Genomic DNA, 25,103 nt, shown 5'->3' with positions numbered 1-25,103 from the left:
TTTCCATGCTGTTCTTGGGTTCTGAGCCAAAGCCACTGGAATCAAAGGGAGAGACTCCCATGTACTTCAGTAGCATTCACCATCTTAAACCATTTTTCACTGCCTGGAATACTCAGAGGAATGGCCTGTGCTTAATCCTGGTTACCAGAATTAAAAGTGAAACCGTTTTGTTTATCCAGTTTTACAAAACACAGTGTCTGCAGGAGCCTGGGTGGACAAGTGTAAGAGGTGGATGTAATGCTGAAGGCAAATATATCCTCCACAAATCAGTTTGGAGTCTGGGCCCAAAGGCATCACTCTATGTGAGGGGAAGGCAGAAAGAATTCTGAAATTTCTTTGTCCAGTAATTTCTTTCTTTCTTTTCCCATGCTCATATGCTCTTTTGGAAAAATAAAAGTCCTGCTGCCGCCTTTAGTGCTGAAGAACTGCCTTTTTTCTTGTTTTCAACTTTATCAATGTTAAATCCAGCAGTCCATTTAAAATGAGTTGATGGTTTGCTGGTCAGTGGTTTATACTGTACTCACTTGTGTCTCACCACTGACCTGGGTCCTTCCTTCTCCGTGGTGCACTCACTTTTGCTGGTTAGTGAGAGATGGGGTGGTGTGCTTCTTGCAAAATTATCATCCAACTGGGTAGGAACTTATTACAAGACCCTACCAAAACCACGCACGAGCTGTCATTTCTTACATCTTTATCCAAAGGTGTCAGACACTGCGTGGGCAGAAACTTGAGAAGTCACCTTTTCTGCGATGGTCGCTCTGCCAAATCAAGACATTAACTGTGAGGATTTATCTCTCATGAATGTGAAGTCATTGCAGGGCGCCAGTCGTCTGCCTTTCACACATGCAGCTTTGCTCTTCCATTGAAAAGAAATGGGATTCCAAAAGCAAAAACATGGGAGAAAATTGGGATCAGAGATGTTACGTTGGACAAGGACTTTGACGCTTCATGGAAGTACAGAAACAGTTGATCCCCAAAAACCCCACTAGGAAGAGGAGCAGTGTGTTCTTTTAGAAAATTGCCAGATTGCACTTAAGTCTTTGAGGCTGGTACATGAGAAAAAAGAAGGAAATGACATAGTGGTTTTCAGCTTGTGCTGGTCAGAGAGGTCTCTTGAGCTACCTGAACCTAATGGACAGTGTGGTAAAGTCGCAGAAAATTCCCCTTTATGTTCCCTTCTGCCAGGTTTCAGATGAATGAATTAAAAGTAGTCATCATAAGAACAAGATGAGGCAAGAACGTGCTTTTGACCAGAAAACTTGTTATTTCTGTCCCTTAAGTGAAGTACACAGTTGCATCAGCTCCTCTTGCTTTGGTGGCTGTGGTGCAAATACCCCACACTGCAAGAGTGGGGTGAAATATTTACACTGCATGAAGTAATTGTTTTGCATCCTATCTTTTTGGAAATTGAGACAAAAATTGTTATGGCTAATAATAGCACCTGCTAATTAATCTGTAACAATCCTTTGATGTGTGTACTAGGACCGCTTATTATAGATTAACCCCTGTGACTTAACCCACTCCATAGAGCTACCCATCACTTTCTAGAATCTGACCTTATCAACACATATTCCTCCACGTCTCTTTTTTGTATTTTCAGTAAGTGACTTTTCAAACTCCTGAGTGGTGTCTCCCGTTCCAAATGTAGCTTCAAAGACCATCCACCACCTCTCTGTCAGTGTGGTCAAGAGTTGTCTCAATCAGCAGTGTGTTTGCTTGCTGAAAGAAAACCAAGCTAAATAGTCTGTCCCTAGCCTGGAATTCCTATAGAAGGAGAGTGGAGGAAAAGCAGCGCAATTGGAGTATCTGCATGCTTCAGTGGTGAGCTACTGAGTCCAGCTTGGACCTCCAGTGCACAAAGAGCGAGTTCAGTGGAGGCCACCAAGGTGATTGGGGCTGGGGCACGGTGCTGCCTCGTGAGGAGAGGCTGGAGGAACAGGGCTTGTTCAGCCTGGAGAAGAGGAGCAGCCTTCCAGTGGCTTTCAGGAGGTCACTGAGGAGATGGAGCCAGGCTCTTTGCAGGAGTGGGAAGATGAGAACCAATGGGCAGAAGTTGACATGAGAAGTCCAGGCTGGGTATAAGGAGAAATTTTATCCCCACAAGGACAGCGCAGCAGCAGAGTAAGTTGCACAGGTTGCTGTGCAGTCTCCTTCCTCGGAAGTGCTCAGGACCAGTCTGGATCAAGCCCTCACCTCACAGCTGACCCTGGCAGGGGCAGGAGGTTGAACTAGATGAAATGCTGAGGTCCCTTCCAACCTGCCTTCTTCTGTGAACTATGCATGACGTCACTTTTTATTGACTTTGTTTCAGTTATAGGAGTCATATTTGAGGAATATTCCACAAATCCCAGCACTATTCAGTGTACCCTATCTCAGCAACTGCCTCAGGTTCCCCTGCATGTTGGGTTTGCTTGATAGGCAGTTCCACATGAAGAAATAGGTGTTTTATTCAGTGATGGAGGATTAATGAGAGTATATGTGACCATATTCCCAAAGCACACCTTGTGTATGTGACAGAGAGCCACAGCACCAGGGACACAGGTAAGCACCAGCTGTAAGCAGCCCTGCCGGGGTGAGCTTGCATGGAAAAGACTGCTCATTCCCTGCTGACTGACAAGGTAGGGTGAATGTTTCTCCAGTTATATAATAACTGGATAATCAACTAGCAAATTAAAAAAGGAGAAGATGTAGTGAGAAGGTATGTTCAGACTGAAGTCCTTATTTAGATCTGTGATAGGAGACAGAATTTCCTGAATAGTTCAAAGATTCACTCCATGAAGTGGAAGTGGCAGCAGCATGGCAGAAGATTGTGTTCTGGGATGCTCCACAGAGACCAAATGGGGAAATTGTCTGTATTTCAGTGTATAAGTATTGAGCTGGACTTGCAGCTCAAAATCAATGAAAACTGACTAAAAATACTCTGAAGATACTGGAGAATGTGCCACGGAAATAGTCTTTTTTGATAGGTGAAGGCAGATAGTTGCTGGAGAAGGAGCTGTAAGCTCACACCTCACAGCCTCTGGCACCATTTCCCTAACGGGAAGGGCAGAGGGGAGGTGATTTCACGCTCACGGAAAGTTTTGAAAATGTGATGTAATTCGCACAGACACTAAAAGTTGTGCAGATGTAGGCAAGACTGCCCTAACTGTAGCGCTTAGCAAGAAGTCCTTAAAAACGATTTTAAGTAGTAAAAACGTGCATAAAGATAAAGCAGAGCCATAAAATTACCTGAGAAAACCCCTTTCTCCATCCAGGAAACATGGAAAGAAGCATGCCTTGGTGTAGACCAAGGTACATTGTCCAAAGTGTGACACATGAATGTGCAGGAAACGACTGAGTAGATAAAGGCAGGTGTAAGGAAAAGAGACTCAGAGGTCACCAATAAAGAGAAGCACATAAATTTTACTAAAATTGTTTTAACAGTGCTGTGTGGTTTTGGAGTAGAAATGCCCAAGTTTTTAAATTCAGAACTGAAGTTATTTCTATACTTGAATATTCTGTTCTTCATTTTGGCCCAGAAATTTATGGCTTGTTTTTTCAAAACCAGTAGTCAAATCTCTTCTGTTACCTGTCCTTGGTTAGAAATTCTACTGGCCTCAGCCAGTGCTCTGTTACTGAAATTGGAGTTTCTTCTTCAGACCATGCTTTTACTAAAGAAGACATTTGCAGCTCTGTAGTTCACTGTTATTTTTCAAGCATAAAACTGTTTTTGCACACAGTAATCTCGCAATCATTTTTTTTCCTGTTCTGCTGTGACAAGCGTAGATTGCAGGAGCAGAGGTACCAAACACTGTTCTATACCTCTTCCCTAGCCATGTGCCAGCTTTTCCTTATGCTCCACACAGGGACATCTTCAGTGTAGTGAAATGATGTCCAGGAGTGTGGGACATAGAGCCCAACCTGTGACAGCTACGTGCAGGACACCAGGGCTTAGGCCCAGTCAACTGCTAATTGCTATTTTGCTCTTTTTTTGCTTTAATTTTGCCTTTGCTGCTGCAGCTGTCACAGAGGATCCCAGGGGTGAGTCAGGAGGTGTCAGCAATCGCTTCTGCCTGAGCCAACGTGCAGCCAGGCACAACAAAGTCTGGCTATTGATTGTGAGATGGCTTTGGCCCTCCCTCACTTCCTTATCCCTGGCAATTTTGGAGAGGGTGACTGATGAGGGAATTCTGTTCTTTCTGCATGTCTGAGTTTGGCCTAACTGACAGTGAGCAGACAGGAAGGGATGGGTTTACTGGCACGTCTGCAAATTTAGCACTCTCCTTAACTTTCATTTTCACCCTCAGATGGTCACACAAAATGAGAAATTTTCCACCCTGCCCTGCCATCATTTGACATTCAATCTTCCACTGGGGAGCAGGATACAGCAAAGAAACATTGCGCTTTCCACCCTAAACTGCTGCTTTAAATGTACCTTAAATCTGCAGAAACTAAAAAGGAGTCCAGACAGGGCTGGGATCCTACTTTTATTTGCATATTTTCAAGTACCAAGGCCTGGATCTTTTATTTTGTTTTTGGTAGAGCTGTTATCCCCACTTTATCAGGAACATTTCGAAATAATAAAGAAGCCAATGAAGAAGGGCCTACAGTTACTGGTGAATATCTTAAAGCCCTTAAAGGAATAGTCAGCAATCAGAACACAAACCAAAAAAACCCAGAGTTGCCACCTTGCAAAGTTTGGGGAGGATTCAAACCAAACAAATTGTCTTTGAGAAACGAAAAACCAAACCAGTGTAAAAGAAGATGGCTGACAGTAATCAATGAGAGGAGATATTTGGGAACAGCAATAGTTGGTATTAATTGTATCTTTGTCAGAAACCACCAGACGTGAGGGAAGTCCTAACAAATCTGAGATGCCAAGTGTTTACAGGGGCTGCTGCAGTACTGTATTTGTTGTGCTGTCACGTGCAGCACTGCTGCAAGATCATCATGGAGACATCTCAGACAATAGTTGCATTAGTTATGAAAAGGGAGTAAGAAAAAGTTCACTAATAACCTGTGAAAAGTTGGGACAGTTGAACATCTCTTTGGGTTCCATGAAGTTGGGAAGATCAGCCCTTCTTTGTCTCAGTGTAGTAGTTCTTTGAAGACTCAAAATGTCCTGATCTCAGAGGAGCAACCTTACAACCAGAGCTTGATTTGTAAATGTTTTCAGGAATATGACTTCTTGAGCTCATGCAGAATCTTGGAGATATGATGTATAATATCAGACACAGAATGTGACTCACTTGGAAGGAAATTGCAGAGAGCTGATTCTTGAGGCTACAGACCATCAGACACTCAGAAACAAAACAAAATTTAACTCCAGGTGGAGTTTAACTCCAGGTCAGCATGCCATTGAATAGGTCAAAGTCTGCTCTGAAAGGGCACCTCTTTCATCAAAGTTAATGCAGGGAAAGTAACCAGTTGTTGCACTCTGATATGACAGAGGCAGAAGTGGCTGTGCAAAAATAGGAAATATGGGCAGAATTGGTTTTCTGAAGGAAAAGCCTTCCAAGCACTGTAGAATATTTGTAGAAGGAGTGCCCAGTGAGCTTGTTTAGTTAATCTCTGGTCTGCCTGAGGAATGAATGGTTCTCTCTTGTTCTTACTGTACAGAGGGATTTGTATTATTGATTTTAAGTGAGTAAAAAACAGGTCCTGTTTGAGAAACTGGAGTCATTAAGCAGTTCTCTGAATGGCTGTACCTCAGCCAATCCTTTTAACAATTCTCCTAAGGAAAGATGTTTCTCCTCCTCTGATTATCCCAAATCTGATTTTTCATATCCAATCCCTTTCCTAGATTTCAGCAGTCCCAAGCACAGGGAAATAGGAGGGTGAATACTAAAAGCTTAGAACCCATCGAATTCAATTAAACTTCTACTAAGATATCTTCTTCTTTATAGTACTAGACATTAAGACTGCCCATGTTCTATAGAAGAAAGAGGTTAGTAAGAAAGGGAAGGATGCAAAGAGAATTTTAAAATCCTGTTACCAAGTAGCAAATGCGAAGAATGTAGAGGCAGAATTATCTGGCATGGCATTGAGTTGCACAGCTCTCTGTTTCTGCCTGCTCATTACATCTGCCTGATGACTGGAATATTTTAAACAAAGGGATGTCACCTGCTAATTCCAGTGAGGGGAAAGGCACCACATTAAAGAAAAAATCCAACGGTGAAAATTTGTGAACGGTGGATGTAAAGCAGCACAGGCTTGATAAAGCCAAGCAGATGAATGCTCAGAAAACTCAGGTCTGTTTATCAAGAGATTCATCTCTAGCAATCCTGGATGGGATGCATACAGAGGATCTCGTGCATGCACACGTGTGCACAGCACTTGCTTTGCCTTTAGAAATGCTTTACACAATCACTTAATGTTCATTTTCAAATAGAGAAACTAGACACAGAGAGAAGAAAACACCTTGCCCAAGCTTGCCCAGTAAAGGAGCCACAGATGAGAAAAAGACATGCATTTCCTCATTTCTCTCTCTGCCTTATGCCTCATTTCTGTAGATCTTTGGTCGGCACCTGTAAATCTTTCCCTAGTTATCAATGTACCTCATTTGATTCATTAGTCAGCAGATTTATTACCATCTTTAATTTGTAAACCGTTTCCTTTAAAACAGCCATGCGTAATATCAAGAAACAAATAAGGCAGGTCAAAATCCTTGCTGGTGCACTGTCTGGCACCACACTTGTGGGCTGCAGGTGCCTGACAGCACTGGGCACTGCTGCCAGCCCTGCCCCGGTGGGGTTCTGCCTTCCAGACTGCAGGGAGAAGCCTGGTTTTCTAAAAGGTACATGTGCACATGCTGCTGACACTGAAAATCTGCTCAGCAAGCCCATCTTCCTCACCCAGCTGTCCCCCTGGTATTCCCACATACAGCACAGTGGGAATAGTTTGTACTTCAGGGAGTTGCATCTTCCTTCCAGTATTCCCAATACTTCGGAAAAGCACCAAGGAACAAATCTCACAGGCAGCAACAGGCAGAACAGGGAGCTCTGGAGAGCAAGAAATTCTACAAATACTCTATTGAGAAAGATCCTTTAAAACTTGATCAAAAGTAAGGAAGTATATGTGTGTGAAACTCAAAATACCTGTCCTTAGTTATAGGCACATGGTTAAATGCTTTCCTGGCCTGTATTGTAAAGCTCTACATCTCTGTAACATTCCTCTTGAAGTTGCTCACTCTCTTCCTGCAGCCATAGGTGGTGTACAGGAGAGTGCCTGGAGACTGGCCACACCATGATAAAAGCTGTAAGAAGCCTTTCAGCATTTATTTTTTAATTTTTAACACTGCATGCAAGGTTGCAGTGTTCAGTGTGATACCCTGCCCTTTCCAGGAACACAAGCCAAGGCTGCAGCACGCTGAGGGAAGGAAGGGATGCTGACAGCATCAGGAACTGCCTCCCTCCCTCACACAGGTTATGTAATGCTGCTCACGCAGCAGCCACGCACCCTCCACTTCTGCAAGCAATGCAGGATGTGTGGGGAATCCCCCTTATTTCGCTATCCATGTCCAGCCTTCCTCAGAGCTATTTTGCATACATGGTCCAGGACTATAAAATCCTTTTTCCTCCCCGGAGGGATACAGAGCCTGAGAGGTTAAAGGCAAGAAACTTTGACAGAGAGGAGTCTCTCCTGGCAGGGTTGGGAACACCTCTCACAAAAGCACGGTAAGAAGCACCATGTCCAGGTGTTCGTTCTGCCATTCATTTACTGCAGCTCACAGGTAAAGTAATTATATGGCAAACTGTATCTCTTTTTCTGTATTAGGAGCAAAGTGTCAGACTCAGTCTCCTGCTCCAGTTCCAAGCTGTCCAGCTGCTCTGAAAACTTTGGCCCTCCTTTCTGCTGATATAAAGGTTTGTGCATGTAACAGGTAACACTGTCAATGCTATCCACAGAACCCCACACTGCAGGACACAAAGCAGCTTCTTGCTCTGAGTGCCAGTGAAGGGAAATGTGAGTCTGCTCTCTTTCTTTTTGCTTTTTCTTCTTTTATTAAATTATTCTCTTTCTTTTTTCCTGTTATTTTTCATCTTTTTCCTCCTTTCCTTCATTTTCTTCCTTTTCCTCCTTTTTCTCCTTGTGTATTGTTTTTATGTTTGTGGGGAGTTTTTCCCTTTTTTCCTTTCTTTCCTTCTTTGCTTCTTTCTTTCTTTTCTTCCCCCTCTCTGTTTCTTCTCTATTTTCCCCCTATATTTTACAAAATTGTATAGTCACATCACAGCATTTTTTATTGCAGAATAATAATTTAGATTTGTTCTTATTTTCTAACTGTTGCATTTCATTTAATAAGCGTTGAGAAATGCTTATTACACATTATTTATTTCACTTGGAGTAGCAAACAATCCTAACACCTTGCAGTTTCTGTGCAGACAGATGCATTTCTCTCCTTGTGTGACTTTACAGCAGACAGTATCTTCAGAGGCCAGCATAAATGTAACTTTTATTGTAAAAGTAATAAAAGTATCAAGATAAGACATAATTTACATCAGGAATATGTGACAATCTATATTTTCTTCCTTTGTCTCTAACTTTTTGGAAACATCAGGTTTTGATTTCTCTTATGAACCAGATTCAAACACTGGGGCTAGTTCTCTCTAACCCTGCAATTTACTGGCTTAGTCTTTCTCTTCTGTCACACCTTCCCTAGCACAAAATCCCTCATGTTCAGAAATGAGCAGAAAATGTATGTTAAAATGAATCATATAAACTTTGTACACTCTTGTGTAAATGCTATGTGTTACATTCAAATAAGTGCTACAGATCTTAGAAACCATGGACTTCAGCCTCTCAGAATCCTGTTTGTCTCTGGCAGGTGGATGCATTGCAAAACATTTTGGTTAATTTACGAACAAGATTTTTTTCATTAATGTGTGAATAACACAGCAACATTCTCATCCCTTTTCTAAGCTTGTGGTCTGCTCAGACACCAATATCTGCTGCTTTACACTACCACAGGTCATCTGAAATTCTCTTGCCAGTATTTTAGACTAGTACGTGGCTTCACATTACACTGACAAAGTGTTAGTATCACTATTCTAAGAATCAAACAATATTCATTTTAAACACAGGATGTTAGATCAGATCAGTTAGACTGGTGAGTTTCTGAGAGATGTTAGAGGGAGTTGCTCTCTTGGGTAAAAACTGACCTTGTTGGTTTCTTTATCCTTAGAAGTGTTCCCACATCACACAAAACAAGGTTCAACACAGTGAACTAAAACCACAAAAAGCATACAAAATGCTGTGCCCGTGGCAGTTTGTGTTCAAACCTCGTGCTGCCAAGAGCCAGTACCCCAGAGAGAAGGATATCAACAACAACGTGGAGAAAAATAGGAAGATCCATGGGTAAGATCCTGGTTTTTAACGGTTTCGTAGTTTATCTTTGATTTGAAAAGGGAAGATATTAAGTGGTTTGGGTTCTGGAGAAACCTGAATGGAATAATGTTTCCAAATGTTTCCAAAACACTGATATTAACCATAGAACTGTGGGTCTCTGGGTGGTGTAACTTGGCAATGAACATTAAACTCTTGCGTCTAAGTTATACAGTCATTGAGGATATAAATAATCTTACTTTCTCTTTCACAGTCTTAAATTTATTTGATGTATTATAATGGTTTCATGTATTCTAAGTCTCAGGAGGTGTGTATGCTATAAAAATAGCAAAGTGATTATTTATACTGTAAGTTGGTGAAGTAGTTCTGTGATGCAGTTCATACAAGACACTGTATAAAATAAGTTGCACATGCATCTTAAACTTCTCAGTCTTCAGGGTGTCACTTATTTCAGGTTTCATATCCTATTTTCCTTCCTTTCCTTCCACACAGTGCTCCGGGAAGGAGCTTTACTACTGAATCCTGTCCACTCCTATCCACTGCCACTGCCGGTTTATGGGCTCAGTACATACCTCAGAGAAAGCACTGAGCATCTCCCACTGATGCTGAAAGCAAAGCCTAACATAAACTGAGCACGTTGCCTTGTACTGAATTTTCTTTCTCTCTGTTGAAGCTCAGAAAAGGAGGATGCCAAATTGTACGGTCCAAGCAAGAAGCAGATGGAGAGGCTGCCCATCGTAACTTCGGCAAAGGCCAGTGAGGGAGGAGAGGTCTGTTCCTCATTATTTGATAGTAACAGCTCACGTGAGTGGTGCTTGCTGCTCAAAACTGCTCCAGGTTCTCCTGTGAGGTCTGACTATGGTTGCAGGAGGTTAGGACTGCTGGGAGATCTTTGGGTGGAAGTTCTTTTCTGACAAAAACGGAGCATTGGTAAGATTTAAAGGAAGAAGTGACCTCATGGGGACTGAGATGCCTGATTCCTTTATACACCTTTGCAAACATTTAGTAACAAACCTGTCCTGTTTCTAAAATTGGTTCACTGTTTTCCTGAGACTTTGATTATTATGTTCAGAGATGAGGGCTTATTGAAATTACAAAGGTGTTTGCAGTGGCAGATACTGTTTGATTAGTACAAAAATACTTTGTTACCCCCATTTCATATCAAACTGTAGATTAGCTCAGTAGTTTTGTAGTCAAATACTCATGTTGGAGCAGATCACATTTATACCTAGTTTCTTGAATTTAATCCGAAATATTTTGATGTTAACATAAAATTTAAAATGAAAGATATTCAATAGGTCTGAAATCAGTATGTATTTTTATCTGTTCTCTGTCCAGAATCTCCCTCCAAATGACATCAAAGTTTCAAACCAAATATCAGGATGTCCAAGACATGTAAAAGTAAGAAACTTGGAAAATGGATCCAGCTTTCTTGACACACTACATCTGACTGCAAAAGAGGTAAAATGTGGAAATCTGAACAGAGACTTTTCAGAAATTTGAAAAGATACAGAATGCAACACTGGTTTTTGACATTTTATTGTTTTTCAGGTTATCAACTGCCGGACCAAAGCCTGCCAAGGGTCACTCATGACCCCAAAGGGCCTGGTGAGAGGTACCAGAGATGGGCCAGTTCCACTGGAAGATCTTTTACCTCAGGCAATAGACTTCCTCAAGCAATACTACAGTTCATTTAAAGAGTAAGTCAATTTATTTTTAGTATAAAATCCTCTACCTACCTGTCTGTCTGTGAGCCTCCAGGAGGCTTTGGTTTCTTCACAGCCCTTGGTAACTATCCTGTTTTATAGCATACATTCAAAAATACATAAGGACTATTAGAAAAGCTAAATAAAATTGTCATTGCACTTCATGTGCTCCATCTGCCAATCCAAGATCTTGGGAACACAGGGAAGGACTCTGGACTGTGCACTCCTCAGCCCCATCCCTTTGGAGTGTGCTACATTCCGGGACATTGAGGACTCTCCGCCAGAGCGTTACCTTCTGTTTTCTTGGGATTAGCTGCACTCAGATCAGTCTCAGACATGAATAATTTGGATAATGCCTTTTGTTTGTGCTGTTCCAAATATCTTTTCTCTGTGTTCCTCTCAAGGCTTTAGCTAAAGATTGGAAGGCCAGTGTTGCTTCTCAGCCTTGCCCTGTGCTATCAACACAAGCTCACTGAGCATTCTGAGAGGGGGTTGTGTTTTCACAAAAATGGCCATGGTGCAGGGGCATCTTGTTGCAGGAAATGCTGGAACAGCTGGTTGATGTCCAAGGGCTTGGAGTGACATTCCACATGATGAGCTTTCAAGAAACAGTTCAGTGTTTGCTCATCCCATTAGGAAACATTATCAAACTTTCGAAAGGACTCAGCCACATCATGGCAACTTCTTTAGACACTTTGAACTCTTTACAAATCTTTCTTCCCTCTGAACCTTTCGGAAAGTCCCTGTCTTACACACAGGCTGTCCTCACCAGCCCATTGCATTTGCACATCTCTGTGTCTCTGCTCATGGCTGTTTGATCACATTGATTTACACTATCTCACATGCTTGCCCTTGATCTTTCATCTTGCTGAAAATGTGAAAACTCTCAGACAGTGCAGGCTATTTTCATTCTGTCTGTAAGATAACAAAACAATTTTTGTCTCTTCTGTGATAAATATTTTCTAATGTTTTGACTTCACTCTCTGTTATCAAACTCAAGAATTTTAGAGTTGGTTTCCCTGACAAAGGAATTGCTCAGCACTTCCTTTTAGGAATTAAAATCCTACTTACATTACTCGGAAGAGCCATGGCCTTGTAAAAACAATGGAACTTTGAGAGGACAGTCACTCTCAGCCTACATTTGCCCTGTTCTCTGGTTTTCATTTGCTTGTGATTTTTTTTTCAAATTAATCTATAAAATCCAAATTTAAACCGAAAACTTGCACAGAATAACTTGTGACCAATCCATTAATGTAGTGGGTGGTGAAAGGATGGTGTCACTATTTAAATTTCTAGTCTGTTAGTTTCTTCATGAGGCCAGTAAGCTCTGTCATTGCACTCCATAAGGACAAGTCGTAAAATCTGATGCCAAAATATAAAGAGAACATCTGCACTTTGAATGAAATTCTCATTGTTTCTTTTCATGGCTGTTTCCTGTTCAAAAGGCCAAAAATCAAAGAACAGCTGAGCCGACTGGAAACAGTGACCAAGGAGATAGAAGCAACAGGAACCTACCACCTGACAAAGGATGAGCTGACCTTTGCTGCCAAGCAGGCCTGGAGGAACGCGCCCAGGTGCATCGGGAGAATCCAGTGGTCCAATCTGCAGGTGAGCTGTGGCTCTACACCTAAGCTGTGGCCAAATAGTCCTGTGCTGTGACTCAGAAGAACGTCCTTTCCTTTGGCAGAACATGCCACTGCTTCGACTGAGGAGGACTGCCTCCTGTTCATATCAGGAGATTGGTTTTTTTTGTAGTTCTCTGCTTCATGGCTGAATGAAAATGTGTAGCAGTGTGAGTGTAGGAATCAGGTGTATCATGGAACCAGGTGCATGTTTTGGTCCTTGGTGGATTGTTATGTGTGAAAATGATGCATATAAGGACTATGGAAATGAACCTTTCCTAGAGGAGCTACAATCTTTCCATTCCTTAATTGCATAGGAAAAATAACAACCTTGCATTACTGTTTCAAAATTAGTCTTCTTCTTTACATTTCTGTTGGAAACATGCAGGTGTTTGACGCACGGGACTGTAAAACAGCCAAGGAAATGTTTGAGCATATCTGTCGTCATATTCAGTATGCCACAAACAATGGGAATATAAGGTAGGTCTCTTTAATTTCAATTTTAAACAAAAAAAATCACATCCAGATCTAGCATCAAAAACACATGAAACGGTCTATCTAAACATTTTGACAACTTGTCTCTGCTCTTAATTTTCCTGGTCCTTACATGTTCCTCTCGTGTTCCATCAACCATCTTGAAATTGTATAACTTTCATGGCTGATGTTGCAAAACCTTTTGCAGTTCCTGGGGAGAAGAGATAATTTGAAGATTCGGGGAGGTGGGTAAAGAGGATGAGTGATTTTATTCCTACTGATATTTCTTTTAGAAACGTAAAACATTTTGTGTTGGTACCAACTTCTGTGTGAATAGTGAGGATGTGTTTGATGTGCTGCTGTGGTGTAAAGGTGTGCTTTGTCCTGGGCAGATCGGCCATCACGGTGTTCCCGCAGAGGACGGACGGGCAGCACGATTTCCGTGTGTGGAACAGCCAGCTGATCCGCTACGCTGGCTACCAAATGCCGGATGGCTCCGTCCTTGGAGACCCTGCCAGTGTGGAGTTCACACAGGTACCGCTCCAAACTCACCGCCACAGCTGCTTCCCACCTTGGCTAACCCACCTCCCTGGGGCTTTTTCCTCGCATGTGTATGCTGAGAGAGAGGCAGGTGAGGAGTGAATGGGATGTTCTGCCCCACGAGTTCTAGGTGCAGGCTGGAACAATAATTTCCTACAGTCCTGATACAAAAGTGCTGCCCTCCATCTCAGAACAGGGTGAGCTAATACTGTCAGGGGACACAACCAGGGACACAACCAGTACGTCATCAACATGACTCAACATTGTTTGAATGGGAAAGAGAACCTTCTTCATTTAGAATTTACCTCAGCAGGTTTCAGAGGGTTAAAATTCTTTTGTCTTCAGATCTGGAGGGGAAACCTGAAAAGAACACAAAATGTGCTTTCTGTATTTGCAGTTGTGCATTGAGCTTGGGTGGAAGCCGAAATATGGCCGCTTTGATGTACTTCCACTTGTTCTCCAAGCGAACGGCCAAGACCCAGAAATATTTGATTTACCTCCAGAAATTGTCCTCCAAGTGCCAATGGAGCATCCAAAGTAAGCACACAAATTTTAGATAATTACATTTTTGCCTCTGCCTCACCTTGGCAGGTTATTGGGCTGCCCCTGTGGCAGTTATTTTATGAGTTCTTTCTCAGGATGAAATGATGGTAAATTATCCTGAAAGATAAAATGCCTGTTAAACAGTGAAATGAGATTTAAATTAAGGAAGCAAATGACAGTTTTGTTGGAAATCTTTTTTCCCAATCTACATTTCAATTATATTCAGAACTTTAAAAATCATAATTTCTTATGCCAGTGTCATACACATGTAAAATATGGCTGCACTCATAACAAAGTGTTTATTGCCTTTCTCTCGTTGTTGTTTTCTTCTTGTTTGCTTTGGGCCCTGCCTGCAGATTGCAGAACTTTGTAATATGGTTCTGCAGTTCCTGTAGCTGGTGATTCCCAATTACTGCACTGAAAACTCCTGTGAGTTTCTGCAGACCCTGCCCGAGGGTCTCCCCTTAGAACTGGTACTCTTTATCTTCCTGGGCTTCTCTGGTTATTCCCTAAAGGAGGAAAAGGCACACAAATAATAACTCAAACTGCTCGATTGGCAGGTATGAGTGGTTTAAGGAGCTGAACCTGAAGTGGTACGCGCTGCCTGCCGTGGCCAACATGCTGCTGGAGGTGGGAGGGCTGGAGTTCACCGCGTGTCCTTTCAATGGCTGGTACATGGGAACAGAGATAGGAGTGCGGGACTTCTGTGATGCGCAGCGCTACAACATCATGAAGGTAACCTGCTGGAGGGGAGCTGGGCTGGGCTGCAAAGGGAGTGAACTTGGTGCAGGAAGAGTTTTGAAAAAGAGACACTATTAGTGTTCACTGGGATGGGAGAGAACCACTTCCTGCTTCATGAAACTGGAACATCCAGAACTCCAAAATTCCAGTTTATCTTTAATCTCAGGTGTTTCTGCTGCCATCACTTTCCCCAGCATGAGACTGACTCTTTCCCCTTCTGCACAACTTTTTCCTGATACAAAAGCGATGAGATCATGGGGTCTAAGTTCCACATGGTGAATTTGCTTTTCCCTTTTCTCTCTCTTTTGCACATGAAGGAGGTAGGGAGGAGAATGGGGCTGGAAACAAACAAACTGTCATCGTTATGGAAGGACCGAGCTGTTGTAGAGATCAATGTGGCTGTGCTTCACAGCTTCCAGGTAAGTCAAGAGTGTGGGATCTGGAGAGACACTAAACATTCACTGTCCCTTTTTCCTCTCACTCAGTGGAGATGGCATTATGATTCCAATAGAGTTATTCTAGGTTTACACCTGGGAAAGTAGAGGAATCCATATTTTCTCACAGGTAAAGGCAGAAGGAAAAGGAAAAGCAAAAGAAAAGGAAGTTAAGGGCAAGACTTTTCATCCTTTTAACATGTTTAACATGTTTAACATGGTCTATGTTTCAAAACCTATGTAAATCCATTGGATTAATATATTTTATTTTCAATTCCAGTTTGATTTAACATATCACAACAATATGAAAAGTGGGTAAAAGTGAGTCAGAGGCTTTGCAGCATGCGCTTCCAGTGCTGCAGAGGTAAAATGCTGATGTTAAAGAAAAGATCTAAGAGTTCTTAATCAAAGGCCCGTGCCGCAATCTGTATCTTTACAGTAATTGCTGATAGTATTTATTTCCCAGCCCTGAGTAAAGTCCTTGAAATATTGACCAAAGCAAGAGGATTACTTTAGCTACACCAGGCAGAAGGGCAGAATAGGGTTTTTAATGCATGTTTTTCTTTTTGCCACTGTTCTAGAAACAGAATGTAACCATCATGGATCACCACTCGGCCTCCGAGTCCTTCCTGAAGTACATGCAGAGCGAGTACCGCGCGCGGGGCGGCTGCCCAGCAGACTGGGTGTGGATTGTGCCTCCCATGTCAGGCAGCATAACCCCCGTATTCCACCAAGAGATGTTGAACTATGTCCTCACTCCCTTCTATTACTACCAGGTACACATCATCAAAAAGAAAAACCGACTAGCAGACAACTTCAGCAGTGCAGAGGTGATACGGGACCTGAGGGAGTCTGGGTGCCACGCCCTGGTTCATGAAAGTTCACTAGACAGTTTCAGAAGTAGCAGACAGGAGTTATTTTATGTGGGAGGTGCTATAAGTTCTGTTGAATTCTCTGGCTTTAAGTAAAATGCAGTTTAATGCACCAGAGACTGATCCCATATTTGCACTCAGTGGATTGTATATACAGATTCTATTTGATCTGGCCCTTTAAAGATACACAAATTGTTTATTTACTATTTTGCATTCCTTACCTAAAGCTTAACTTTTTTTTTTTTAAAGGTGGATGCATGGAAAACACATGTGTGGCATGATGAGACCCGGAGGCCAAAGAAAAAAGAAATAAAGTTTAGCATCTTGGCAAAGTAAGTTGTTCAAATAAGATTCTTCATGCTTTCTCCAACTATTCTATGTTTCTGTTCTTCTTCTTTAAAAGAAAATATTACAGTAGGGACCACTTGAGTGGTTTGAATCATAGCCATACCTGTCCACCCTGAGGTAACATTCCTATCTAAGGTTCTTGCTCAGGGCTATCTAGAGTGTGTTGCTTCTGAACCATCTTCCAAGGAAAAACCATGCTCAAGCTCAGTCTTTCCTGGCTTGCTTGTGAATCAACCTGAACTAGTGTAGCTCCGTTAAAAGTTGTCTGTGATTGTTCTTTCCCCAGGGCTGTGCTCTTTGCATCCTCACTCATGCGAGGAGCAGTGGCCACCAGGGCCAAGGTCACCGTGATCTACGCGACAGAGACGGGCAAGTCAGAGACGCTCGCCAACAACCTGTGCAGCCTGTTCAGCTGTGCCTTCAGCACTAAGGTGAGCAGCACAAATCAGCCACACCATGTGGAGACAGGAGTTTGGCTCCTGCAGGCTTTTCCATTCCCCAAACCTGTTTTGAATGTTCAGTAGATATAAGTTGGACCAGAACTTTGGTTTTGTATTCATTTAGCATAATGAATTGTAAGTTTGGTCAGCAGTCATCTGAGATATCTAAGGCTAGTTCTTATGTCTGCTAGCAATATCTCATGAGTTTTATTCCTTCCAGATTCTGTGCATGGATGAGTACAATATTTGTGACCTGGAAAAAGAAACACTTCTTTTAGTGGTTACTAGCACTTTTGGAAATGGAGATTCTCCAGGTAACGGAAAGGTAATGTTCACCTCAGAAGTGTGTGAGACTCAGCTCAAAGACCAAAGGCAAACCTTTCATTTGTCTCATATCCTTGAGTAAGATATGGATCAGGTCTCACTTCTGTTTTAAATCAGAGTATTTTTCTAACCTTAAGTATTTTATGAATTTTTATGCAGACCTTTAAGGACTCCTTGCTCAGACTGAAACTGCTGGGAAAGAAAATTAGGTAAAAATACTTTGTTGTTTGGTTTGCATGTGATTGAGTCCTTTTGCACTCCATGTAGCATAACCCAGCAATCTTCTTTTCATCTCCTTCTCCAGATATTCTGTGTTTGGTCTGGGGTCCAGCATGTACCCAGAGTTCTGTGCCTTTGCTCATGCCATTGACCAAAAACTGGCCCAACTCGGGGCTGCCCAGCTCGCTCCAGTGGGTGAAGGGGATGAACTCAATGGGCAAGAAGAAGCTTTCCGCAGCTGGGCAGTCAGTGCTTTCAAGGTGATTGTAGAAATATAGCTCATATTCTAGTCATTCATCCATTCATTTTAGTTCAGTTCCCATAAAAAATGAGGGAAAATGAAGGAAACTAAACATCTAAATTCATATCTGAACTTGGAACTCCCCTCTTCTCTACTGCTTGCCTAACTTGGAGAGGAAACTGGGTCCCTTTTCTATTATTTTTTAATATCCACACAAAATTGCATGAACCCTTTTGGATAAGGGAATGCTCAGTATGAATAAGTGTAGCATCAAACATCTGAATTTTTTGCAGTAGATCTTTTTTAGCTATAGTGGTATAGAAGTGGAACCTTACTGAACTCACTGAACCCACACACCAGAAGCAATAAAAAACATCAATCTGTGAAACTGATAGCTCCTTATTAGGATTATGACAACGCTAAGAATATATACTTTTTTTACTGTGAATAACCTTTATTTTTGTGCGTTTTTTTATCTAGACTGCCTGTGACATTTTTAACATCCGTGGGAGACACAGTATTCAGTTGCCTGACATCTACACCTCTGAGGAAAGCTGGGACCCTACCAATTACAGGCTAGTGCATGACTCCCAGCCCATGGACCTGACTAAAGGTATTGCTCCCACCTTCCCCTCCCTCTGCCTTTGCTGCTTCAGAGGGGCTGAACTGTGAAGGTTTCTCAGACGTGCTCTTGGCCCTGCTCAGTGCTAGAATGCATATAATGAAGTACATGGTCAGATTTAAAAAGACACTGGTTTACACTGCATAAGTTATCTTTTCCAGCACAAGAACACTGGAACTATCACACATTTAGACAGCCCCAGAGGAACAAAAGCTGAGATGAACTGCTTTTAGTCAGGGAATACAGCACACAGAGCTGACTGATGGTTGGTCATGTTCTAGGCCAAGCATGGTTCAGGTTCATGGAAGACATTTTAAACAAATCTAATCACAGAGTTACCAAGAGTCATATTCTCTTTTCCCACCAGCTCTTGCAAGCATTCATGCCAAGGATGTAATTCCCATGAAGCTGAAATTCAGGCAGAATCTTCAAAGTTTGAAGTCCAGGTATGCTACTTCGTTATTTTGAATATTGCAATACTACATTTTACTAAAATCTTAAACGTCTAAAATGCCTGGTTATAAACATCTTCTCCCTGCAGTTATTACAAAATATATAGAAATTTTGTACTGTCCTTAGTAGAAGCATGTGAGCTGTGCAGGGACTGCACTTTCCCTGGCTGATTCCAGACATGTTTATTCTGTACTGGACAGAGCAGGCAGAACTTCAGCACCCAATTTGTTTGGATACAAGTGCTTCACATACCTGGACTCTGATTTGTTTAAGTCTCTGTGAAGTCCTAAGCTGGTCTGGTATTTGGTAATGAACACAAGGGAGCCCTTGCCAGCTGCCACTGCAGATTTATTCCTTTCCTGTGCAATCCAAGGGAAATCCTGTCAGTGTAACCTGTCTCGTTTCTCTTTCTCCGCCACGCAGTCGTGTTACCATTCTGGTTAAACTTTACTGTGAGACTAATCAGGAAGTGCACTACCTTCCTGGGGAACACATCGGGATTTTCCCGGGCAACCAGCCAGAATTAGTGCATGGCATTATTGCACGTGTCAAGGATGCCCCTCCAGCTGATCAGACTATCAGGCTTGAAACCTGCATAGATGGTAAGTTGGGTCTCTTTAGACAAAATAACAGAGGATGTTGGACAGATTCCTCTATAATTCCTAAGAATTTTTGTTGACTGAATTTGATTCTATGATCCTTTTCTAAAGTTTCAGTAGGATTTTGTTGCTGCTTTTTAGTTATTCTTACAATTCTTTGTTCTGATTTTGCACTTTCTGGCAAAACCATGACATCACCAGGGTTTGCAGAGGTACCTGAGGTGACACTGCTTGTAATTCAGTTGCTGAATTGGCCATCGACTGCAATTAAATTAATCAACAGTTTGCTTATTGTTGCTACATGTGAGAGTCCTAAAATAGACTTATATGTCCTGCCCATCTTTCCCATCTTAGTAGGAACAATCATAGGATTTGGGCACACAGAAAGATGGTTTCCCCAAATGAAAGACTGTGACTTTCCAAGTGGTGTTTTGTTGTCATGAAGTTTTCTGCGTCAGATCCATCCCTTATGAAACATTCAAAACCTCACAATAACCTCTTTCAGATGGGTTCTGTGGTCTAAACCTGCTGCACCCTCACCTGAAGGGGTGTTTTGAAGGACACAGAGTTTTGCAAAGCTCTACAGCTGTCAAATAGCATGGGTGTTGCCAAGTGTCCTCTTATTTCCCTCATTTCCAGGTGGCTACTGGACAAGTCACAAAAAGATTCCAGCCTGCACACTACCCGAGGCTTTGACATACTTGCTTGATATCACTACTCCACCCTCCCAACAACTGCTAAAAAAACTCTCCCAGCTGGTGACAGCGGAAGGAGACAAGCAGAGGCTGGAAGTGCTGTGTCAGGTGAGCCTTAGGGCTGGAGTTTTATTTGCAGTACTGTGCACTGGGCCCTCTGACACTGTAGCAGAAGCTTAAGAAGTTTTTGTAGCGATGGATTTTTATGCCTCTGTTACATATTCTGTGGTCTTGGACAGCCAACCACAGTGAGAGAAAGAGGGGTCTTGAGGTTCAGCTTGGGCGTGGGAACCGAGATCTGGTGTTTCCTGTGTGGTTCTGGGTGGGTCATTTGCCTGCCTAATCCCGTTGCCTCACAGTGGTTTCCGATGAGACGCCCTCAAAGCCCTTACACTTAGCACGTACCGGAGCTGGAGGGGAGCTGCTGGATGTTTTTGTCAGAGAATTTGCTACCCTGCGGGTCAGAGGGGTGCAGCTTTAAGTACCCAATGACTCGCAGGTGTGGTAAGTGCTGGCTCCTCCTACCAGGTTCAGGGAGGCTCCGTGGGGTCAGGACCTGGGACTGTACAGCTTTGTGGATGTCCCATGACAGGGAGCTGAGAAACGGATTCTACTTCAGTGTCTGCATCCTCACTGAGAGAGCTGGTGTCTGAGAACGCTGTAGTGGGGATTCTGAACTTCTTTGTTCAAAATTAAATGGCTTCTTAGGAAACTCCACTATTGGTCCTGGCAAAGTTTTGAGAATTCTTTGTTGATTTGCCTGCATATTTAATTGAATGTAAAGCAGAAATCTTATATAAGTGACATTTCATATGCCCCTGCTCTCCTGAACTCAGCATGACATGGTAACACTGTGGTGATGCCCTTTGGCTTTCAGAGCACAGAAGAATACAATAAATGGAAGTTTTACAACAGCCCGAACATCCTGGAGGTCCTGGAGGAGTTCCCCTCTGCTGAGGTCTCCACAGCTTTCTTGCTGACACAGCTGCCACTTCTGAAGCCCAGGTACTATTCTGTCAGCTCCTCCTGTGACATGACACCCAGAGAGATTCATCTGACAGTTGCAGTTGTAAACTACAGGACAAGAGGTAATGAACTGTTGTTTTCATTGCTCTCTTAATTAAATGATATTTAGGCTGCATTGTGGTTCAGGAAAAAACTGTGTCTGCCATACAGCATGAAGCTTATCTGTAATAAAAAATGTGTGTTGACATACCTGCAGAATAGTACCTGCAGTGCAGGTGTTCATCCTGGACCAAGATTTGCTAAAATCCTGCACCATCATCAGTGTAGCCTTGTTTTATAAATCATTACTAGACATACGTTTATTTTAAAGCTATAATTTTAAGTATAAACTGTGCTTTTTTAAAAACAGAGGGCATTTGGGTGCTGACAGGTGTTCTGCCTTGCTCTGCTTGTAGATGGAGAGGGGCCTTTGCACCATGGAGTCTGCAGCACGTGGCTGAACACAATAGAGCTCAATGAAACTGTTCCCTGCTTCATCCGCAGGTAAAGAAAACTAAACAACCCAAAAAAGAGCAATTCTTAGTTCAGCTTCTTCAGGGGGTTTTCCTTTGTTTGGATATTTTCAAGTGACTGGTGAGTGCAAGTTGGAATAGCTTGGTCTGAGAAGAGAGGGAATTCCCTGTCTTCCAGAGATGAGATCCTTTCCCATGCCTCACAAATCACTAGAAAATTCTGAAATAATTCTATTCCTAAGACCCCATCCCCGCTGTCAGCTTCTCCACTGCAGAGCTAGGAAAGGGGAGGGAACAAGGAGCACCCAGTTCAGCCTCATTGTTGCTTTCAAACTGGGGACTTGGGCTGTGCTGCTAAGAGTCATTCAGGCAACTGAACATGAATTTCAGTCAGAAACCAGTTACCTAATTAACATATTTTTGTGTTTCAGTGCTAATGAGTTCCACCTGCCAGAGGAGCCGGCCAAGCCCTGCATTCTGATCGGCTCGGGCACAGGGATTGCTCCCTTCAGGAGCTTCTGGCTGCAGCGCCTCTATGACCTGGAGCACAGAGGTACCTGTGGGAACCGTCCGGGCAGGGCTGGCAGAGGGACACCCCCGGTCCTTCAGACAAGGGCTCTGCAGCCAGACACACCCACAAACATCAGCCAAGAGCCCCTGCAGAGATTGTCACCCCCAGGCTGAGCGGGCACTGCACTGTCACAGCCAGTCCATCCCCCCAGAGACCGTTCGGTGGGCAGGGGCTGTTTGGGGACTGGGAGGGCACAGCCTGTGTGCCAGTCCTGTGTGTCAGTGACTGCCTCAGGCACTCAGACAAACACTGTCCCACGCTGGTTTCAGGGCTCAGAGGGGGCGACATGACGTTACTGTTCGGCTGCCGGCAGCCAGACCTGGATCACATCTACAGAGAGGAAACTGAGGAAATGCAGAGGAAGGGAGTCCTGAAAGACCTCTACACAGCTTACTCCAGACTGCCTGGCCAAGAGAAAGTAAGGCTGGTTCCTTTCTTCTTTAAGGGTAAACTCCTCCAGAATCATCCCTCAAGTTAAGATGTAGACTCTGTTTGTTCTTTCAAAAAATGTTAGCATTTTGCTTCAGTGTACTATGAGCAGGTGACAAAAGGCCCCACTCCTTCAAATGAAGGAAAATCTCCCTGTGCGCTCCAGCACAAGCAAGCAACAGAGAGGCACATCCATTGCAAACAGCCTTTGAAACTAGAACTGGAACATTTTCAGAAACCTTAGATTTTGCAGGATTTGATTATCCCCTGAGTTAAAAATGAGCTGGCTCTGGCCATTTGTCCCCATTTCAATTACACAGTGACGAAGGAAATTAATTTTGCATAGAAGAAATCTTGACTGGACAAAAAGCCAGCACTCAAGTTACCCTCTTTTTAGCTCTCCTGGCAGTTAGGAGACTTTGGCAGATAGAAGAGGTTTTGTCTACTCAATTTGATCAAGAGACAGGCTCAGGTTCCAAATCTGGGCCTCATAAAGGCACCTGAAAACATTTTTCACCATTGTGGCGGTGCAGGACAGAGCTGGAACAGATGGGGCACTTAGAGCCGCAGGGCACAGACCCACGATGGATTGAGAAGGGCCAACAGCCACAGCAGCATTTAAGAAAGCTGGTGCGATGAGCCTTTTTGTGTTTCTCAGGTCTATGTTCAGGACATCCTGCAGAGGCAGCTGGAGGCCCGCGTGTGTGAGGTGGTGCACGGGCAGCAGGGCCACGTGTACGTGTGCGGGGACGTGCGCATGGCGCGGGACGTGGCGAGGGCGCTGCGGGCGCTGCTCGCCCGGGCCCTGCGCCTCAGCCCGCAGCAGGCAGACGAGTACTTTCTGCAGCTCAAGGTATGCTCTCATCACAGGCCATTCCTTGCAGCGGGTGGGGCACAGGAGGCTGCATAGCCACGCTCAGGGTCCTGCGGCTGCCGTGAGCTCCTTTGTGTGCGCGCACAGGGAGCAAAGCTCTGAGAGAGCGGCTTGGTCCGCCCCGGGACTGCCAGCGCAGCTTCTGTTTGGTCAGGATGTGAGAGGGACTCTGCTGCTCCTACAAATGCATAAGGCCTTTTAGTTACTGAACTGATGGATAAGGAGTAGCTGGAAGCATTGAATTCATCTCTTGGGTGTCCTTTCTTTTTGCAGAGCCAAAAGCGATACCATGAGGATATATTTGGGGCTGTGTTCCCACACGAAGTCAAAAGAGCTTTGCAACCCACCAGCTGAAGAACAAATCCACTTGTGTTTTAGACAATACTTGCACATTTGTTGTTCTTTTCAAAAAACAGGGAGTCAAATCCTCTTTCATATACATGTTCAATCATGCATGTGCATAGGATTGTAGGATTTGACTCTTTAACCTCAGCCTTAATTAAGTAAAATATGAAATTTAACTTTTGTTGCTATTTATTCTGACTGCTTTTAATACATTATCTTAATAGTGAAAGTGCAAATTATTTTTTTAATACTGTCTTTGCTGATATAAATCTGGTGGGTTTTGTACATACATGGAAAATGTAGAGTTTTGTACTGGGTTAAATAGAGCTGAAATCTTTTTTTTTAAAGAGTACAGTTTATCTTTGTGACTTTATTTATATCAGGTTGGTTTACTTGCATGTTATCTTCACTTGAAAGCAAATGAGTGGATGGTTGTGTTGCTGGGAGTTGTCTGGCCATGGGCCTGGATCTGGAGCAATGTTTGCAAATGAGGTAATAATGTGCTGGTCCCCAGGTGGAAACACCTGCTGCTTCCACCTCAGCTGTATCTGCTCAACAGGCAGCAGTGGTGAATTCTGCTTTGTGGGACTCAGGTACATGAACCTCAGTTGTTATTACACAGCCTATGGCACAAAGGTTCCAAAAATTCCAAAGCACTTTGCACATTTGAGTTCTGTGTTCTGTTTGACTTGATTTGGCTGTAATAAAATCTGCTTTTATAATGAGACAAAGTGTGTGGATCAATGAACCTCTTCTTGCTCTTGGCTCCAGCCTGTAAAGGCAGAGGTAACTAAGTCAGCTCTCAGGTTGTGGTGAGGTGGGTTTGGGCTCCCGCCAACACTGCCCCCTGAGCTAAGGGCCATCTCCAGGAGTCACAGTCTGTCTATGATCAGGTTTGCATTTTTGGTACTGCCAGGCAAGTGTGAGTTTGCACCAGGGAGTGAGACTGGCTTGAAGCTGCCCTCATTGTATTGGGACTTGGGCTCTTTCTAGGCCTTGCAGTTACATCAGAACTAGTCCCTTCTCTGAAATTACCAGGGCTATATGAGCATATTAAAAAAGCTTAAGGTGAGATTTTCCTGTCATCCCTTGTGTCCAGGAGCTGGAACCTGAAGAAGGCAGAGTTGAGACTCAAAAGTCAGCAGTGCCTCATGTGAACAGTGTGTTTCACACATGCTTCAGGACAGCCTTAGCCATAGGATCCCACACAGC

At 43.3% G+C, this 25,103-nt stretch overlaps 1 protein-coding gene across 2 annotated transcripts; it reads left to right on the top strand.

The window, feature by feature from the left end:
• The first annotated feature begins 89 nt into the window (after positions 1–89).
• On the top strand, positions 90–23,904 carry NOS2 (nitric oxide synthase 2). 2 transcript variants are annotated; one of them, XM_010402277.4, is made up of 28 exons: positions 90–7,655; positions 7,756–7,844; positions 9,161–9,333; positions 9,995–10,091; positions 10,660–10,782; positions 10,873–11,021; positions 12,473–12,635; positions 13,038–13,129; positions 13,516–13,657; positions 14,061–14,200; positions 14,767–14,941; positions 15,265–15,366; positions 15,963–16,157; positions 16,503–16,585; positions 16,888–17,032; positions 17,262–17,366; positions 17,525–17,574; positions 17,670–17,844; positions 18,306–18,438; positions 18,815–18,893; positions 19,324–19,502; positions 20,139–20,302; positions 21,072–21,282; positions 21,616–21,703; positions 22,104–22,225; positions 22,513–22,661; positions 23,331–23,525; positions 23,820–23,904. In XM_010402277.4, exons 3-28 carry the CDS (start codon positions 9,227–9,229, stop codon positions 23,898–23,900), a joined length of 3,444 nt encoding a protein of 1,147 aa, XP_010400579.1. In that variant the 5' UTR covers positions 90–7,655; positions 7,756–7,844; positions 9,161–9,226; the 3' UTR covers positions 23,901–23,904. The 2 variants fall into 2 exon arrangements, with proteins under 2 accessions (XP_010400579.1, XP_039418641.1); XM_039562707.1 differs by having other exon boundaries at positions 90–7,844.
• The last annotated feature ends 1,199 nt before the right edge of the window (positions 23,905–25,103 follow it).

This window comes from Corvus cornix, chromosome 19 (genome assembly GCF_000738735.6).
Source record: "Corvus cornix cornix isolate S_Up_H32 chromosome 19, ASM73873v5, whole genome shotgun sequence".
NCBI lineage: Eukaryota > Metazoa > Chordata > Aves > Passeriformes > Corvidae > Corvus > Corvus cornix.
Note: the sequence above shows the minus strand (reverse complement) of the source record. Positions and strands in the feature narration are given on the sequence as shown.

Coding starts and splice junctions, on each gene's coding strand:
- NOS2 (XM_039562707.1), top strand. CDS start 7,725: ATGGCAAACTGTATCTCTTTTTCTGTATTAGGAGCAAAGTGTCAGACT. Junction 13,130..13,515: donor ACAAACAATGGGAATATAAG/GTAGGTCTCTTT, acceptor TGTCCTGGGCAG/ATCGGCCATCACGGTGTTCC. Junction 17,033..17,261: donor GCTGTGCCTTCAGCACTAAG/GTGAGCAGCACA, acceptor TATTCCTTCCAG/ATTCTGTGCATGGATGAGTA.